This window comes from Acipenser ruthenus, chromosome 31, assembly GCF_902713425.1.
Source record: "Acipenser ruthenus chromosome 31, fAciRut3.2 maternal haplotype, whole genome shotgun sequence".
Classification (NCBI taxonomy): domain Eukaryota; kingdom Metazoa; phylum Chordata; class Actinopteri; order Acipenseriformes; family Acipenseridae; genus Acipenser; species Acipenser ruthenus.
Window position 1 is genome coordinate 13,221,063 of NC_081219.1, and position 19,481 is coordinate 13,240,543.

General features: G+C 42.8%; 1 protein-coding gene across 1 annotated transcript; it reads right to left on the reverse strand.

The window, feature by feature from the left end:
• Positions 1 to 790: 790 nt before the first annotated feature.
• On the reverse strand, positions 791 to 18,765 carry LOC117396831 (protein GPR107-like). Its single transcript, XM_059005474.1, has 18 exons — positions 18,609 to 18,765; positions 17,326 to 17,448; positions 16,823 to 16,873; positions 16,398 to 16,486; positions 15,753 to 15,955; positions 15,515 to 15,546; positions 15,295 to 15,354; positions 14,967 to 15,077; positions 14,230 to 14,363; positions 13,559 to 13,634; positions 13,079 to 13,152; positions 11,705 to 11,822; positions 11,210 to 11,340; positions 10,937 to 10,980; positions 9,224 to 9,273; positions 8,166 to 8,249; positions 7,309 to 7,433; positions 791 to 2,532 (listed from the first exon to the last, which is right to left on the reverse strand). The coding sequence occupies exons 1-18, from the start codon at positions 18,705 to 18,707 to the stop codon at positions 2,436 to 2,438; spliced, it is 1,701 nt and encodes a 566-aa protein (XP_058861457.1). The 5' UTR covers positions 18,708 to 18,765; the 3' UTR covers positions 791 to 2,435.
• Positions 18,766 to 19,481: the final 716 nt, after the last annotated feature.

The window sequence follows — 19,481 nt, forward strand, 5'->3', positions numbered from 1 at the left end:
GGGTGGCGCTCTGTCAGTTTGCCAGTTTAGCTCAAATGATCATCTGTGAGGAAATTAAAAATCTAACCAGAGGACAGAAACCCTCTCTAGGAGACACGGCCAGAAACACAATAAGAATTCCAGGAGGGGGTGGGGAGCCTGGTTGGTTTTTGTTGCTATTCTTCTTTTCATTCGATTCCTCATCCCAGATCAAATGGAAGAGCTTCAGTTTAGCAACATGCAATGAAAAGCATGCGTTACTGGGTTACATAATGGCGATCAATCAATTCATTTCTAAACGCCACAGTGATCAACATTCAATTCATTGTTGCATCTCCTACAGTTGAAATCACTGTTAAAAAAAAATGTAAATGCTAAATGAAATGGATATTTGTTAAATATACGTAACACACACAGGCTGCTCAACAGAGACATCCAGTAGAACATACAGTCCCACACTCTCAACTGGTCAGGTGACCTGCCTCCCCACCCACACATCTTGAAAACGCTGGGCTTCATGACAATTTGATAAAACGCCTTGCTGAGCCAGCTCGCAGAGTGATAGATCACCTTTCTGTGAGATAATAAGAGTTATGTACTAGGATTCCATAACCTTTTTAAAGCAGGCACTGTGCGTTACTCACCTTTAATACTGGCACTTTGACTGACTTGTCTTTTCGGTAACATTAGGTAAGATTACTGTAGTAAATTCGGTTATCTGACCAAAAAAACAGAGGCTTCAGATAACAGCTACTTTTTATATGAATAATTTTACTGGTTTTTAAAATCAATACCAAAAGGTGTTGCCAACCAGAAAACATAAATCAATCTTTATTGCACTCAAGACAAGATGCATTGGAAAGGAAGAGAGGCCATTCTCCAGATCTAGCAGTGAACAGAATCCAGCTGTATTCAAGTTTCTAGCTGCTTGAGTCCAGAATCACGCTGCATCGACAGAGCAATAAATAAACAGTGTCCTGTTAAAACAGTTACAATCAAACCAAACGCATTTACAAAGAGTAAAACATAAAACACATTATTTCACGAAGGTCTGTGAAAGTCTGTCTTCGCACTTCGAAGGGGGGTTCAAAATGAAAAATTATCGTCTAATTTTTATTGGTGAGCCCGGTTACGTCTGATCTTTTTCGTATCCATTTGAAAAAAAAATTAATGACAATTAACAATAATTTAGTAGCTGAATTATTATTCCTTGATATTTTTAATTACAAAACAAAAAAAACCATAAAAACTCTATCTGGCTCTCAACTCGGATTTTTACTGATCGAGTGATTTGGAAAAACACAGTTCCAACTTCATATATGGAAAGGATTGGTTTTTTTTTAAGCACACTTAGTTTCTACCATCATTATTTTCTAAAGGAAACTGCCTTTGACAAAATGTGACTCTGCAGCTTAAAGAAGAGATCGTAAAGCCTGCGGTCCTGACTTCAACTACTTAGCTACTGAGCCCAGTCCTCAGCTAGACCTCTGTGCCCGCTAGTCTCTAATATCAAGCTCTAATGCATTCCAACTAGCCCCCTATTACAGACTAGACCCCCCTGTGGAGTTAGTCAGCCATGGCCATTAAAGCAGACACCTGTAGCTCTTTAAAGCAGAAGAGCGACTGACTATCCACCAGCCACTCTGCTTCCCATCTCCCTCCTTAACCACGACACCTCCTCCTGTCTTCAGACCCTAGTTTGTCGCTTGAATTACAACACGACAGAGCACTAAAGCTTGCAGCTGACAGTGCCTTTGCAGTAGAAGGAGTAAGAAGTTGAGTTTCACCCGAGTGCAGGCGTAGCGTGGTAAAACAGAATTAAAATACTGTACACAGTAGACAAGTTTGAAAATGGAAACTGCACATGTTGCACATACCCCCCCCCCCATCCGGTTTCTCACCAAGATACGGTTGGACTGTGATGCTCTTCAGCACAAACCAAGCAGCTTATATTATTTACACTAGTAGAAGTACCAGAACAAACGTTTTGTTAAATAAAATATACAGCTCCCTCACTCCTAATATTATCATTATTAATAATACCCCATTGAATACCCTTGCAGCTTGACAAGACTGCTGCTTTAAATTCGCCTGACAGCACCCAGCACAACAGAGCTGGAGCAACGCAGCCATCGCTGTGCATTCTCCAGTAAACATTATTAAATTATCATAAACAGTGACAGTGTTAAATCAGGGATGGGCTGGTCTCACATGGGAGTAGTATGGAGGGTGTATGTGTGTGTCATTGTTGGCTGAGTTTGGAGACATGTGGTTTTGTGGCCAGCAGTGAAAGAATAATCCAGACTGCTGGGGGGCACAAAACCAAAAGTTCATAAACTTCAGGTTCAAGTCTGAACCCTCTGATCCTGCAGCTCCGGCTCCCAGTCCGGTCCAGTCCCTGAACTGAGATAGTCGCCCAGGCCAGCCCATTCAGCAGTCCCGCTACCCCTCTCCCGTCATGCCACGTTCTCGCGCTCTCCTCTCGTCTCCGACGGGCCGTTTGACACTTTCTTCAGCTTCTTCAGTCCATCCGTCATGCCTGTCGCTGTCACCCTGAAACAGGAATGAGACACGCGTGTCATTAGAGGGGAAATTATATCTCTTGCATTTGTATATATAATTATAAATTATTCATTACATTATGAGACAAGCAAAAAAAAAAAAAAGTGCCATACGGAGAAGTGTGCAAACACATGTCGGAAAAAGCCTTAAAAACAAGTCATGTTCCAAAGTACCCTCCTCCAGGCTCAAAGGATATCAGTGGCCATGCCTAGAATATCAACTGGCAGTAGTGAGAGAGAGAATGAGAGAGAGACCATCTGTCCGAATTGTGCACAAAATCTCTGGGGCTGGAAAAATATTACAATCCGTATATAGCACACCCCAGCAGGGGAGCACAGAAATTCAGTTAGCAGCCAATTTGAAATTTCCACCCTTAAAACACCTGCTGGGATGGCACATAAAAAATAATTTAAAAAAAGGGAGCGATGCAATTCTGCATTACACCTACATTGTGTGCAGAGCTCAGAGTGCGAGGGTGTGGACAGGGTCAGAGCCCTGCAGCTGAATGCTCCTGCCCCATTAACATTCAGCACAGCATGCAGGGCTGGTGCTAAAGCCTGGCACTGGAGCTGGAGCAGCCAGACACCGACCCTGCTTCTGCCTGCCTGTTAGCATGCAACTCAGGGCGCCTTGCAGTCCCTTGCAACTTGGGAGTGGCAGAAAACAAAACTAAACAGAAAAAAATAGCTTCAGGGCCGGCCTTTATGTAGGAAAACATCTTAGTATTAGTGTGATGATGAACTCTTTCAGCACTGCAGACACATGGGTAGGAAAGGGAACGGAACTAGAAACTGCAGACCTCTCTAGAGGTACAGGAACTCCACTCAGAACAGCAGACCAGCAAAACCAATATAACCAATATAGGCAGATCTATCCACATTCTTTTTTTCCCCCTCAAACGCAGTCACTGTTTTACTAGTAATCTGTAAAAACACAACTACACATCAGTGAAGTCTTAAGAAGGGTAAACCGTTACAATGTTATAAAACAGGCAGCATAGGAACTCGATTCGAGTTCATTAAAAAAAACGAGATCAAAAATCTAAACTGAAATCAGAAATTATTAATTTGTCCCTGCGGCAGGAACTGCTGTATTTTGAGTTCACAGCTGTCAGATATCACAACACATGCATTTGCATACAAATGTATGCAGACACCTTGACAAATCCGTAACAGACAACAGCATGAACAGGAGGCAACACATGAATGCACAAAAACTCAAACACTGTCACGCTCGCAGACCCTCAAATCCACGTAGATGCTTGATGCACGGAATCTAAACAGAACCATCCAAGACCTGTCTTACAGTACCTGCTGTTTACTGTTCAAGGCTTGAAGCTACCACTAACCCTGCACACCCAGCCCTGGGATTGAGAACTGTGTCTTCAGTAAAGCACACCATTTAAAATGACCAGGAGCCAGGAGCCTGATGTTAAAGAAACTATTTCTCCCGTACAGCTCCTACTAGTACACCTACAGGCTCGGGTGCGATTTATTCATCGTTCAAACTCCTGGCACCTGGTCATTTCAATAACATAGCGACACAAGGGAAGTTCTGAACCCCAGGACTGAATGCAGGGCTAGTGCGCGTTTTCAGCTTTGCTATTGATATCTACTGTTCAGCCTTTAGCAGAAAGCAGACCTTGTTGATGGTTTGGCTTGTGTAATTCCTTATACAGTATACACACACACACACACACACACACACACACAGTTGAGCACAGAGAGGATATTGCCGCAGTAGGACAGGCGTTAAATATTTTAACTGGTTACCACATGGCAGGCTGGCTGTGCCCCCGGCTCAGCTGGCAGAGGCACAGGGCTGGTTAAATAGTCAGAACGGAGCTGTACCACAGGCAGGCTGGCTCTGCAGCATCACACAGGACACCGCACACACACCTGCTGTCCCCACATCACACAGGACACCGCACACACACCTGCTGTCCCCACATCACACAGGACACCGCACACACACACACCTGCCATCTGCCGCTAGAGAGAGAATACCAGGGGGAACTCATTTGTCTTTCTATCTATGCGTGCGTCTCTGTAGATAACATCTGGATAACCGAGACTATTCAAGCACAGGGTTTTTTTTTCCCCACCTGCATTTTACAATTAAACAGCGCATTTATTTATTTTTATTCCAAATTTATTAAATTTGAATTGTTCAATTTTTTACAAATGTAGCTTTTTCTTAGTTTTTCTAATTTTACATTTAAACCCACATGCATCTCTTTTTTTTAACTTCTGTTTTATTAAATGTTGTATTGCTGTTTTTAATTTAACTGCTTAATTGTTCTTCTATGTGTGTGTGTGTGCGTGTTTTCAGGCAGATGAAAGGCGCTATAGAAATGTGAATTGTATTGTAATGCAGTGATTTGACTAGAAGTGCTGAACCTACTCAATCTGCAGCAAAATGTTGTTACAAATGTGTCGTGCTAACAAGACAAAAACATGTGGTCCTTAAAACTTTAAGTAGAAGTGTGGAGTAGTGTTTAGGGCTCTGGACTCTTGACCGGAGGGTTGTGGGTTCAATCCCAGCTGGAGGACACTGCTGCTGTACCCTTGAGCAAGGTACTTTACCTAGATTGCTCCAGTAAAAACCCAACTGTATAAATGGGTAATTGTATGTAAGAAATAATGTGATATCTTGTAACAATTCTAAGTCGCCCTGGATAAGGGCGTCTGCTAAGAAATAAATAATAATAATTATAATAAAAAAAAATTAAACGCACAAAATGCAAATGCAGTACCGGGATATTATTTATAGTATTTGTAACATGGAGCAATCAAGTAAGGGCCTGGATCTAAACTTAAAAAAAGTAAAGAAAATAAAGCTGAAATAATACAAATTCCAACAATACCCTCAAACGTTAAAAAAGGAAATTCCAGAAGAGCTTAGAAAAGAACAGAAAAAACTGAGGTGAAGAGGGACTGCTTGATTCCTATGAGCTGGCACTGCATGTGGGGAGCATCTGGTTAATGTGTGCCCATGAGGAACCCTCCCCATGCAGCTCTCACTGCTCCTTAACTAGCAGCCCAGCTGGTAAGGCTATAGGGGGCAGTGTTCCTGACCTTGGTGCACAGCGGTGCCCTGCTAGGGTGCATGCTCACTCACTGGAACACCAGCACTGCGCTAACCACAGGGGGCTGCATGTTTGCCATCATGTTTAATTCACGCAGGAGTGGAGAGCACTGTTTGTGACAACAGAGAGAAGTCCCTTAGGTCACAAACAAGAGGCAAAGGCTCTGGTGTGGATATACGAAAGATTTCTGCCTGCTGCTTGCACAGTAAAACACACACACACACACACACACACACACACACACCAAAGAGGCCATAAGGTTTCGATTCAACTAGCATTGCAGTCTGTCAGCATCATGTTCAAACTTTCACCCAAAAGCCCCTTGGCCAAAACAACTGCTGGGCAGGCAGTCGCAGTTTGTTATTCTGCAGCCACAGGCTCTAGTTAGGGAGTCTGAAAGTGCTTGATCTTAAATACAGCAAGGGGTGCTGCAGAACCAAGCTTGGCTATGACAAATCACACGTATAAAATAACAATACTGCAATGTTAATTGATAACAAGAGGTTGGATGTTAAATGAAGACTCCTCCACTCCTCCCTCTCTCTCCCATCCCTGCTCCAGGTAAAACTGCTTGATTATGTAACTATTCTTCTCCTAAAAAATAAAAATATTAAAAAATTGCGAACTACAGCCATTCAGTTCATGATAAAGATATAGGACACAAGCCCCCCAGAGATGCCTTTTAACTGTGTTGCGTTTATTGAGGGAAACGGAATGTTTTTTAAGAGCTGCACTGCCCCACATTCATTAGAAGGGTGGGACCTACAGCATAGCACGGGTCTTGCTAGAACAACAGTGGCAAGCTCAGGCGATTTAAAGTTACTTGCAATCTTCATTTAACGACACACACTTGACTAAAATCACACCCCACCCCCTCTCTCCAAGCGTGCCTCTTGTGTTGGAGGACACGCACAAGGACTTCCAGTGCCAGGAGCTGAGGTTATTAATGGAAATTTTAGGTTTGTGCCACACAGCCAGCCCTGCTACTGCTGCTGAGAACCAGGGAAGAAAACTGGAGGGGACAGAATTAAAGCCAGAGAGAGAGAACTACTGGAAAAATACAGGTACAAAGAGGAGAGAGGGATGGAGGTAGGGAAAGGGAGCGAACGCCAACGGCGTCTGTGAGCTTCTATTTTCCCTGTGATGATGTGTATGAAAAATGCACTGCAATGTGCCTGTAGATTGGACACAGGAGTAGGAAATCACAAATGCACGGTTTAATATGGGACCTGCTGAAACAGGACAGCTCTATTTTAACAACCTACAGTGACAGATCTTCATACCTCCCCCAAGATCAATAAACCTGCTCTTTCACAGAGCAATAAATCATAAACCACAGCAGTGGCATTAATCTAAAATTATAATGCGTCTGTATTTAGATCTGCCAGTGTTTAGATCAGGCAGCAGATTTCAACCCCAAGTGCAGACAGACAGTCAAGCAAGCACGCACAGGCAGACAGACAGAGACAGACAGTCAAGCAAGCACAGGCAGGCAGACAGACAAGCACGCACGCACAGGCAGGCAGACAGACAGCTCATCCTGTAATTTGTGTGCAACCACGAGGCCACACTGCCCCCCAGTCCCTTCGCTCTAACCATTGGCCCTCACTGCCTCCCAATCCCTTAGCTGTAACCAGCAGCGCAGACTGCCTCCCAGACTGGAAGAAAGGGTGTCTTACACATCATCCATCTCGAGCTCTTCATCCTCTTCCAGAGGCAGGAGCAGGTAGGGATTATCGCTGGCTGGTCGGAACTTGTACCCAGTCAGGATGAAGAATACGAAAGTGGCGACTTCATCAAGGAGCTGCAGATTTAAAAAAAACAAGAACAATGAAGTGAACATTGATCACAACACTCAACAGCGCTAAAGCTTAGAAAGACTAGAACAGATTGAAAAAAAGAACGTTTGTCATGGAGTTTCTATTAGTGGTTCTAGAATTGGATAATGTGCTTAACCATGCAGACCCTTCTTTTTCCTCCCCAGCGGATACCCGACAATTGAACAGCAAGGATCCAAAAAACAAACAAAGTATTGAAACTATTTTTTTTTTTTTGTCTGAAAAATACTTTGTGACTTCTATATGCATGTGTGCTCTCCAAAGTCTGCTGGGTAGTTTACACTAGACAATTACAGCCAGCAACAAATGCCACTACACAAATTGCCACTGAATCGCCAAGTGTAAAATACTGACCAAGATTGTTGGCCATTTTATAGCAATATGACTGGTTTTACAAACCCTGCTTGCCTCTAATCTTGAACTACCTAATGTTATAAACGGCATTTTCACCATCACTCAAAGACGGAAGCACCCTCAGGTAGACTTAAGGCTTTAAAAAAACGTTACATTCTCAAATTGCAAATACTGTCAGGAATAAAAAGCATTAGCTAGTATAAAACATTCCTAAAACAGGTGCATGGTAAACCCTATGTGTTGTATCCCTGGAAACGAACAATAAATAAATAAATGCCTGCATGCCATTAGTGCTTCAGTGAATGCTTCTGGGGTCGGGGTGCAGAGTGGAGTCCCGCACTTACCTGGTACAGCCACTTCAACTGGAAAGGAACAGTGATTTTGATGAGAATCGCAATGATCCGTGTGAAATAAATATAGCACACAATCTGAAAAAGAGAAAACATGAAACCACTGAACCCAGTCAAAGGCAAGATCATTATTTTTTTCACCCAAAGGACAAATTTAATTTAATTTTGCCCACACAAATTACATAGGGGCATACCCAAGACCAGAACCAGTTGTCTGGACAGTATTGTCCTCCTGTAAAAGCCTAGAGCGTTTACAGACCCCCTACCCCAGCTCTAGAGTGCCCCCCTCCTGGCTGAGTCAGAGACAGGCTCTGCTACCACAAGCTTCCAGATGAACAGCGAGCCGAGAGGCTGGGAAAGAATGCGATTATTACAGCTTGCTCTAACAGCACGAGCTGGCGCTACCCCTGGGAGTTTTCAGACTTTAAAAAACATAAATAAATAAACAGGACAAGACAAGAATTTCTAAAGATATAAAAAAAGACAAAAAGGATTGAAAAAAACAGAAGAGAAACTTAAGATCCAAGGGCGTCATTAAAATAGAATGAAACTATAAATAACGACTGTCAAACAAAGCCATTGAATAAAAGGTAGATAGACAGGAGATATATTTTACACACACACACAAATAATAATAATAAAGCTGATGAAGGTGATTACAATTATCCCAACTCCTGTGGGTTTAATTTTCATAGGTTTCATGATGGCAAGCAACTTTGCATTGCTGCAATACATCAATAACCCAGCAGCCAAACAGCAGACATTGTGTTGCATCAGCACTAATAACCAATTGTCTTCCTTTTAAAAAAAAAAACAAACAAAAATACTTTTTAATCAAATCCTTTTTGCAAAGGATGGGTGAACAGGAGGTGGGGAAAATAAACAAAGTTATTACTTGCCACAGACCATGAAATGAAAATCACGAGGTATTTAAAAGAATCCTGTTATCAACGGTGTGCTCAAGGAGTGCTTAGGGTCTCCTTACAGCTGTTAATTGTGTGTGGGTGTGCCAAGGAAAAACAACGCTGCCCAGAGAAAGATGCTTTACTTACCATTACATAGTAATGCCTGAACAGCTTCAGTTTGACCAGGTTTATAGCAGCTGGAGAGACAAAACAATAACAGAATGCCCACTTAACACTAAAACTTTAATTAATTCAGACCACGTACAAACCACCAAGTGACTTATTGATTAATATACAATGTTTTCTGCACCTCGGTTTACTTGGATTATTAGATACTCAATAGCTGTTAACTGCATGTTGTTTCTCACTGTAATCGATTGTCCTGTTTCTACAGAATTAACAACCTTATGCTTATTTTTCTAATGGCAAATAAATCACGTGACACTGTGTGGCTTTTTGTCCTCGCTGGCTGTGGGTGTTCCTCAGTTGAAAGCACACTCTTCAAGTTCAGAAAACCTTTTGGAAATCTGCCCACAACACTGGGGTCAGCCCTGCTGTGGGAATCTGAATGCCTTCAAAGCACACAGCAAGACTGCGATGCTATGCCAACCATAAAGGGGCTACGAGGTTAAATCTAACTGCACTCAAACACTGCTTAAATACACAGCGGCTACTGTTAAAAACACAGACGCCACTCTGAATAATGAATATCATTCTTCTGTTCACCCGCTGAATTTCAGAAGCCAGTTTTTAATCTATTTCCAGACACAAGAAACCTTTTGTTATTAAAAGGAGGTGAGAGAAGCCGAGCTTCATATTGCAGCTGTCTACAGTCTAGCGTTCTGCAAGATAACCAAGCTGAAGTTACCGTTTCATCCTGCCGTTTCATATTGTATATTTTAAAGGCTTCAAGGGAATTTGACATATCGATATGCAATGGGAGCATTCCAGTATTTCTATCTTGTGCAGCATCCCTATCACTAAACACAAGCTTAGCAGCACCTTTCCAAACACACACAACACCAAGCAGGCAAGGGCTTTCCCCAAGATAACAAATATATTTACACACCATGAGAAATTCTCCTCTCTACAGTCCAATTATTTGATTACACTGAGCTAAATCATGTAAAGTTGGTTTTTTTTTTCTAAGTTGCCAGCGGCCAGAACAAGCCTGCACTGTGGCGAGGCAATTAATTCTCTTCCAGGTAATTAAAACATATTTTTACTTGTCAGCTGAGCCGACAAGATTAATGTCACTGGAAAACAATTACAATTGGAAATTATTAACCAATAAACGCTCCAGCAATCAATAACAGCAGCCCCGGAGCACCAAGTCACTGTGCTGCTGAAGCTAGTGGCTGTTTATGGCAGTGCATTCTTGTTTTCAATTAGCCAGTGATGTTATTAGCCCTAAGAGACCTGGCCTAACGCACTAATGTATATGTCTTAACCGAAAGCACACAAATAAAGATAAAAGTGGCACCAGGGGATCAGCTCGGCTCAGAGAAAATGATACAAATGAGGGCTCACAAAGCCTGTGGTCACCGTAAACAGAATCAGCCTAATAATACCAGGGGGAAGGGAGCAGGGAGCAGGGAGCAGGGAGCAACATTGGATTCCACACGTACAAGCACAGGGATGGAAATTACTGTTGGGTCTCGCACCCTTAGTTTTACTCTCAATGCTCCGTTCCATTAAGCTAAATGACAGTCATGCATATTTAAATCAGATATATCGGAAACTAAATGAACCGATAATGACTTGTATTTTTAGGATAGTTACAATGTTAGTTCTCTGAAGTACTTATTATTGAAAAGTTAAGTGGATTATTTAATGTTTTTATATATATAAAAAATGTACCTTTCCCGTCTGTTGCCGACGCCTCCTGCAAGTGTCTTATTGACCTAAAGGGGAGAAAACAATCAATTGCATTCTTAATATAAGAGAACAGCAATCACCATAAACAGAAGCCTCCTTCAGGCAGAATCAGCGATGGAAATCAGACTCCTATTGCACAGCAGTTTCACCCATTCCAGGTTTTAAAACAAGCTTGGATCAGCCCCTGTGTACAGGTAACAAGCTCAGGTGTGTCTTCACTTGATAACGCAAACATAACGAGAACTGTCTCCTTACCAAACCACGGGGAAGAGGATGGCTCCACAGCAGAGCAGGTCAACCAGAAACAGGATCTCCTTCCACAGTCCGTACTCCGTAGTGCCTTCCTCCGTGGACTCCATGATGATGTAAGACATGTTCGCCAGGACCTGAGGGAGAGGAGAGAGGAGGGCCGGGCGAGAAGGACACGTCATTAACATTCCTTCCACACTGCTGAACTAATCCACTGCTACCTAACCTTGTTGAGATGTGTAGTGCCAGTAATCTGAATCACGCCAAGGCTAAATCTACTGTGAACTGGTAATGATAAGCGTTTTTCCCCCTCCATGCTTACCTGGACCTGAAGTTAATCTCTTAAAACAGGGATTGGAAACCTCAGAGCTCCCAGCCGGGGTCTTTGATCTCACCACGTCCTTAACAATTTAATTAAACCCATTAAACCTGGTCCTAAAGCACTTCATCGTTTATTTCTACCTGTTAGACCAGGAGCGGAGCGGACGACAAGGTCCTTACCTGCAGAGGGATGACGATCATGAAGATTTTCTTGTCTTTATCCGATAGAATGTGCTTAATGAAAGCCCAGCCCGTTCCGATCAGGGCTATAGTGATGAACAGCAGTGCTCCCTTCAGCCTGTGCAACAACACAGAACAGGCACAAGGCTTACAGACCGTACATCTCCACCGCTCTCAAACTCCATGCACTGATTACCACGGCACTAGCTCTGTTGCGAGCAGGTGAACTCTGAAATGTTTACTGGGATACATGGATCATCCGCGACTTTAAAACACATATTCATAAGGTATTAAGGGGATGAACTCCCACTGCATAGCAGTTTGATCCATCCCTGGTTTTAATAAGACATGCTTGAGCTTGTTTTCTATACATTGTGTCAAATCAAGCTGGTAGCAAAACCTGGAACAGGTGAAACTGCTATGCAATAGGAGCCTTATTTCCATCCCTGCGGTATGCAATACAGTACTAAAGAGAAACTTTATATAGTTACACATTTTGACAACACAGAATGAATGATGAAGGCTTTGTACTGGCCCTCCTTATTTCTTATTTCACTATTGCTAGAATAACCACAGCTTTAAAAAGGAAATAATTATACCTGGGAGGCAGAGTTAAAACAGAACCCAAGTGATGTGGCCATTATTTCCAGGCTGTAATTGACTTCTCTCTCTGCTCTATTTCCGGTTACAGTAAAGCAACCCATAATTAACTTACAAACGAGCGCTGGAATTCTCAAAGTACTGCTGGCGTCTGCGTTCGCTGCATTGATTGCCTTGTGCTTCATTTACAGTCTTTAGTACAATTGTCCTCAATCAAGTTCTGATTTGGCAAGCGCTTGTTAGTGTTACGAGAGATCTCACAGTACTAGAGCAACCGCAATAAGAACTAATGAGAATGACTGCAAACGTCAAGAGAAAGGACTGTAAATCTGAAGGCACTTGCTCTTTATGGTTTGCCTTTTCAATTTAGCAGAGTGCAGAGAAGGCTGGACTGTCTGATTAAATCTAGCCGTAAACACGAAGCGATTACATTTAAGTGCAATGCTGAACACGATTGCTTTAGACCTGCTTTAAAATGATGCACAGCTCATTTTGCATCGACGCAGGAAAGAGGCGCCGTTGCAAAGGCTGAGCAAGTTGCACTGCAGGCTCCTTATCAGGACATGGGTTTACATGGCGCAGAATTCTGGCGACGTTCAGAACTCTAGTCTGCAGGATCAGCGTAGCCTGCAGCGCCTGAAATATTTCCATTCATGTTACGCAGATTGTATAAGCTTCATGCAAGCACAGTGAATGAAAACAACACGCTAAGAACAAGCCAACACACTAGGTACATACAGAACCTATGCTTCTGGGGGTAACAAGGGAACTCACAGGTGGGTGATGTAATAGACGACCGCCCATCCTTCGATTGGGAACCCCTGATTGGAGATGTAGTAAAAATCAATCTGGAATTGCAAAGAGAAAACGCATTAAAACAGGATTGCTCTCAGTGAGTAGCTTAAAGTAACGATAACCAAGTCTTTTGAAATGCTTCACTATACTGCACTATAGATGTGGGAAGCTGAACCACAGATACAGTTACTGTGTGTTTGCATATCTTCATTTACAGTAAAATATTAATATTAATAATAAAGTATATATAAAAAGGGACCAGTGATAATGTTGAAAACCCTGTTGGGTATGAAATGGGTCCATACATATGCAATGCGTGGTGTCCTGAATCAACGACTATACGTTGGCAAAGAAACTAAGCAGTTTTTGACAAGTTTGTACCACTGGGAAAAACCCAGTGCTTTTTTTTTTTTTTTTTAAATGACAGACTCCTTGGGTCAAGTGCCAGTGCATACTTACTGCATGGAAAACCAGCGAAAGGGATTTGGTGAAGGGCAGAGCAGACATGAGCCAGTGGATCTTAAACACGTCACTTCTGGAATAAAAATAAAGAGAAAAATCAGGCATCACTGAGGTTTGCTGGGAGTACACAACATTTAAATACAGCGACATCTTGTGGATAGAACAGGTTCCTGTTTCTACAGTGCAACGTTTCAGTAGATTAGTCTCTCTGGTAACAAAGAATATATTTTAGTCAAGTGGATCTTAAGTGAAATCAAACGTATATATGGATTTGCTCAGTTTCAAAATCGGATTCAAAACGGGAGCAAAACTGGGTGGCTGGTATCCATTTTGTGAAGGGGAATAAGGGAATTCCGTGTTCACAGAGGTGAGGGAAAATACCACTTAATGCAGCAGGTGTACGGTAGTTTACACAAAAGGTTTAAGCATCGAATCGACTGAACGTAGATTTAAGCATTAGTTAGGGTCCACATTCAAGAGATGGGGGCCCCTCATGTGCTGGTCTTGTTTGCCCACGCGTCTGTCACATTTTGCACCAGTCTTCATCTTTTACCATACACTCCTAGCCTCACAGGAAAGTTTCGGGCTGCATTCAGCAACAACCTGACGAACCCTCGATTATAATAGAAATCTTTTCCTGATGACGTGCGTGACGTGGACACAGGTACCTGTGCTGGCGGAGGACGTGGACCCAGACTGTGCCGATGATGAAGAAGAAGAGCGCCATGGAGAGGTAGAGTTTGGGCAGCGGGATCTCGCCCGCCGACAGGAAGCTGCTCGGGTTCTTCTCCTCGATGTCAATCTGAAAATACAAACGAAAACAAGCAACACAGTATTTTAAAATCCTCTGTGACCGGCCAGCACTTACATCTCCAATTCCTTCAACCTCGGAGCGAATGCGTTCTACAGTAACAGCATTCCAGTACCATCTAGTGCTGCAGATTTGTAACAAACATTTTTTAAATGTTTTGTATTATTATTACAGCAAACTACTATAAGTTTCCGTTTCCTAGACCGTAAAGCAGTTTTAAGAAACGTACAGCAGCATCGCTAGTTAATAAATATAATACTGAACTGGTTGCTTTGTAGGTAATAAGTTACTGTGGGGTGGTTACACAGAACCCCGATTAGCACTAATATTATATTACCCAACACAAGCCATATGCATTTGCTTTTGCCTCAAGAATGTGACTGCCAGGGTTAAGAATGAAAATAAGACTCCCATTGCACAGCATCCTGAGCCATGTTACCACCTGAGCTTTCCCCTCGGGCTGGTTTCCCTGATAAGGAGCACATGTCACGGATTGTTTCACACAGTAAGACCTGGAACGGCTCAAACAGCTACGCGACGGGAGTCTCATTTCCGAGCCCTGCATGGTGATGCGTGAGGGAACACTGGACTCGCCTCAATGCTGAACTTGAGCTGCCTGTTGTTCTTGGTCTCCTTGCTGTAGCAGTTGTGGAAGTAGAGGCTGTACAAGCCTTGCTGGTCATCTGTGCTGACGTTGAAATGAAACTGAAAAGGGAAAGGGAGCGGACACAGGGAACTGAGCAACTTGGAAACTTGATCTCAACTGACTCATCTGGATAAATGAAGGTTTTGACTGATTGATCTCAACTAGTACAATAAAAAAAATAAAAAATAGTACACCAAGTATTTTTATTTTTATTTAAATATATGCCACTGTGGGCATTCTGGCTGTCATACTTGAATTGCCCTTGTAATAATTTACCTGGAAGGAATAGACCCCTTCTTTATTCTGCAGGGAGTATGATACTTCAGCTTTCTTCACCTGTTGAAACACATTGCAACGATGAAGAGAAAACACAAAACAGAAAGGAAAGCTGCCCAGCAACAAAGTTATTGCTGTGCTCCGATTGGCTAGCTGTTACGGCAGGATTTATAAAAATGACCAGTAGCGACAAATAAGAAAAGAAAGTTTGGGTAGTCACCTGTTCAAGGTCACGCTTACTGTTGGTCTTTTCTGTAATTAAGATAAAAATGCAAGTGTATGAATAAAAGAACAGGTGTCAGTAACCAGCCTTCAACAGGCAATCAGCACATTTGAAAGCTTCTGTCTTGCATGTATTTACTTATTTAGCAGTCGCCTTTATCCAAAGCGACTTTATCTCAAAGGTACTATACTTTGGTTAAACAAATACATTTTATCAAAAAATAAAAAAAAAATACCCAGGGCTTTCTCAGTGGGTTTGAGAGTCGACTGTCCCCCAGTTCCTGGTTTGCCCTCTGTTCCATTCTCGGTCTCCTGTGACTGGGCCTCTTTCCCAGGTACGGACTGACTCGTACTGCCCCCCGCCGCCTGGCTCCCCTTGAATGGTCCAGCCACAATGTGAGGCAGTTTGCTGTCCTCTGCTGAGGTCTTGATTCTCACTCTGAAATAGATCCAAGAGGGGGTCTATTCAATCGAGTTGAATGGCGGTCTGTTTAAAATCAGTAAAAGAAGGGGACTTTGAGAAAACCAACATCAACTGTACAACAGCGTGCGAGTCTGCCCAGGCGTGTTTTTTCTTAAAAGAAATCCTATTTTTAATATTTAAAGCCTGGCGCTATTTAGAACCGCCACTGTTTAGATCAATTAAATAACCCTGAATATCGTAATGCAGTAACATGGCTGAAAGTCCACCCAGATCTCAAAAGCAGAGCAGGGTCAGATCAGGTAATGACTTTGATTAGGCACCTCTGGATACCTGGGTCCAATCCAGCTCAGTTCACAAATAAAACGGCATAGCACAAGTCTATGCTTGAGAGAGGGCTAGGACTGACAGCACCACTCAGCAGTGTTAACTTAGCACCGAAATATACTCAGCCACTTACAGACTGTTGCCGAAGTCCAGCAGAAGCATAGTGACAGCCACCTCATTGCTGGGGTGCTTCTTCAGAATGCAGTAATCTACATCTTCATCCTAGCGTGCAAGAGAGGAAACAAAATAACTTCTTCCACCTCTCCTTACGACAGACCAACGCGCGGGCTTATAAACAGACTATTTCAAAACAGCATCAAACTGTTCACCCAGTTCCGATGAAAAACAATTCCATTTAATCCATTCCAATCTCTGACAGCGAGCTTTTGGTCTTTGTGTATAAACCTGTAGGCCATACTGCACACCCTGCAGAATCAGCGCAGTGACAGCAGAACAGAGCAAGTTCACACCCAGAGAGCTCAAACCACTTGAAAACGAGCCAATTGTTAATATTACTAAGATCACATCCTTCAATGTTTTACAGTACGCTGTACTCACCAAGTATGTAGAAAAGCCATCATTACTTGTTCTGTCAAGGCTGAATCCGAGCTGAAACCCAAAAACAGAAAAAAGTGAGCAAACAGGTTTATGGGGGGGGCGATGAGTTACTGAAGCAAGCGCAGAGGCAAAGGGCAAGAGCGATAAACTTTAACCCTTTAATGGCAGATACAGAGTATTGTCGCTTACGGCTGCATCAGGGTTGTGCAAGACATCGGATCATAAGATATTTTGTTATGTGTTTCGATATGAATTGTCCGAATCTCAAATGCCAATGCCTTCATAAAACAAAAATCGTAGAGAAACACACTCTAAATGAACCATGTGCTCCATGCCATGCCGGTTCCCAATGTGGAACTAAAGGTCTGTGCTTTAAAACAGGTGCATCACTGTCAGCGTTCAGCAAGGCAAACCAAAGCGTTAAATTCAAAAGCTGCGTAGATGACAGCGCGCCATCTGGTGGTGCAGAACGGTAACAGGCACAAAGCAAGCGGGTACTGTACCGTGGAGCTGTCGATCTTCCCAACGTCCTCTCCCTTCAGAGTGAGGCTGCTCATGTTGACAGTCATGTATCCATCTTTGAAGAAGCCAAATGTGTTCAGATGCACCTTTTGCCTGACATCATCCTTAGGGGGGTGGGGACAAAATCAAGATCGGCATGCTGTGAACCTAAATGAATCACAGCTTCAAGAAGTACATTTATATGTGCTCTTCAAAAACTTACTACAGAGGCAAAAATAAATACAAGCGTTTCAGTGAACAGGAGTCTGCACTAAAACTCTTAGGCTCTGTAGACTTTATCAGGCTTGATTTTCATCAGCCTGTACCTTAAATGTACCAGTTATGCTGCATTTATTTTCATGTTTATATGTTGTTTGAAAACACGTTTTTAAAACATAAAGATAAGCAACACTAATTAAAGCTAGTGTTTAATATGCAGGAAGACGTACATAAGCATAGCAAGGCTTAAACTCCAGGTCGGCGAACATCGATGTAATCCACACAAACCGAACATCGATGTAATCCACACAAACCGAACATCGATGTAATCCACACAAACCGAACATCGATGTAATCCACACAAACCGAACATCGATATAATCCACACAAACCGAACATCGATGTAATCCACACAAACCGAACATCGATGTAATCCACACAAACCGAACATCGATGTAATCCACACAAACCGAACATCGATGTAATCCACACAAACCGAACATCGATGTAATCCACACAAACCGAACATCGATGTAATCCACACAAACCGAACATCGATGTAATCCACACAAACCGAACATCGATGTAATCCACACAAACCGAACATCGATGTAATCCACACAAACCGAACATCGATGTAATCCACGCAAACCGAACATCGATGTAATCCACACAAACCGAACATCGATGTAATCCACACACGGCAAATATTTAACTAGCAGTACACAGGAGCGCCACACAACTGCACTAGCAGTACAGTACTGTACTCTGAATGTTTCATTGCATTTGGTAAATTACATTGTGTCCAGCGTGAAGTCGGGTTAAATTAGTTAATGAATATAAATAAATACATACATTTCGGGGAATAGCACATGTTTAGTAAATTCGATGTTATTTGTCCTAACACAAAACGGATTACCTCTACCGTAACTCCCCGTTACTGTTTTAAATAACATAGGTACCGTTTGTGAGCCAAAGAGTCGGATCTTTCACAGGTACTGTCTGCAGCTAAATACCATACCGGCCGGCCCCGACAGGATAGCAGCGCTTCCCCCGCCACCGTTACCTTTAAAACGAGGTGGTGTAACCTGCCAACACCTTCTCCGAGAAATAAGATAAAAACCAAACTGAAGCCCGTCAAAACACAGCTCCCAGCAGCGGCCATGTTTCCTCCAGCATCTCCTGCCTCACTTCCGGCGGAAAAAGCGCACGGGACTCAACAATAACAACCAGGCTGCCATCGCGCGGCGCCGCACACGTGTTCTGTTAAAGGGACATGCGCGTGTTTCTCCATTTCATCAGTAAAGTTACATATTAACGCAAAACAACACGGTATATAATTTATGTGTAATTTACAATAAATATGTCATGACTCATGATGGTAAATCCAGCAATGGCCAGCACTGGTGTCTGCTGGTCAGAGCTGGGGATCTGCTGTTTGAGGGGCTGGTTAAGCTGGTAAAAAAGCAAAATAGGACCATTAACAATCCCTTTACTGATGTTCACCTTGTCTGGGATTTCCATACCTGCTGGGTGCCCTGTAGGGGGCTCCTCGATATTTCTTCCAGTTCTCAACTCTTTGCTAGCAGTAGCTGGCATTTCCAACATTCAGCCCATTCAATAGGGTATTAGCTTCAGTTGTTTTAGACAGTCTTGTGTTAGTTAGCTTGTGGATCAAGGTCTTGCCTTGTCACATTCTCCTCCACTATAGACATATGTATCACAGGTTAGATCTTTTGGTTAAGACAGTGCCAGCCAGGGAATCAAGTTTGCTTTTGTATTGCTGTCCACCTGTTCCATAGATGGCGCTGTCTGTCACAAGTATACACTTTGCCGATCTGGCCTGTGTTATGTATGTCTATGGTGGAAGACAAATCTATGAGTTAAATAAAATAACCAGCAGCTGCTAAGAATCACTGTAAATCTATGGGGGGGTTTC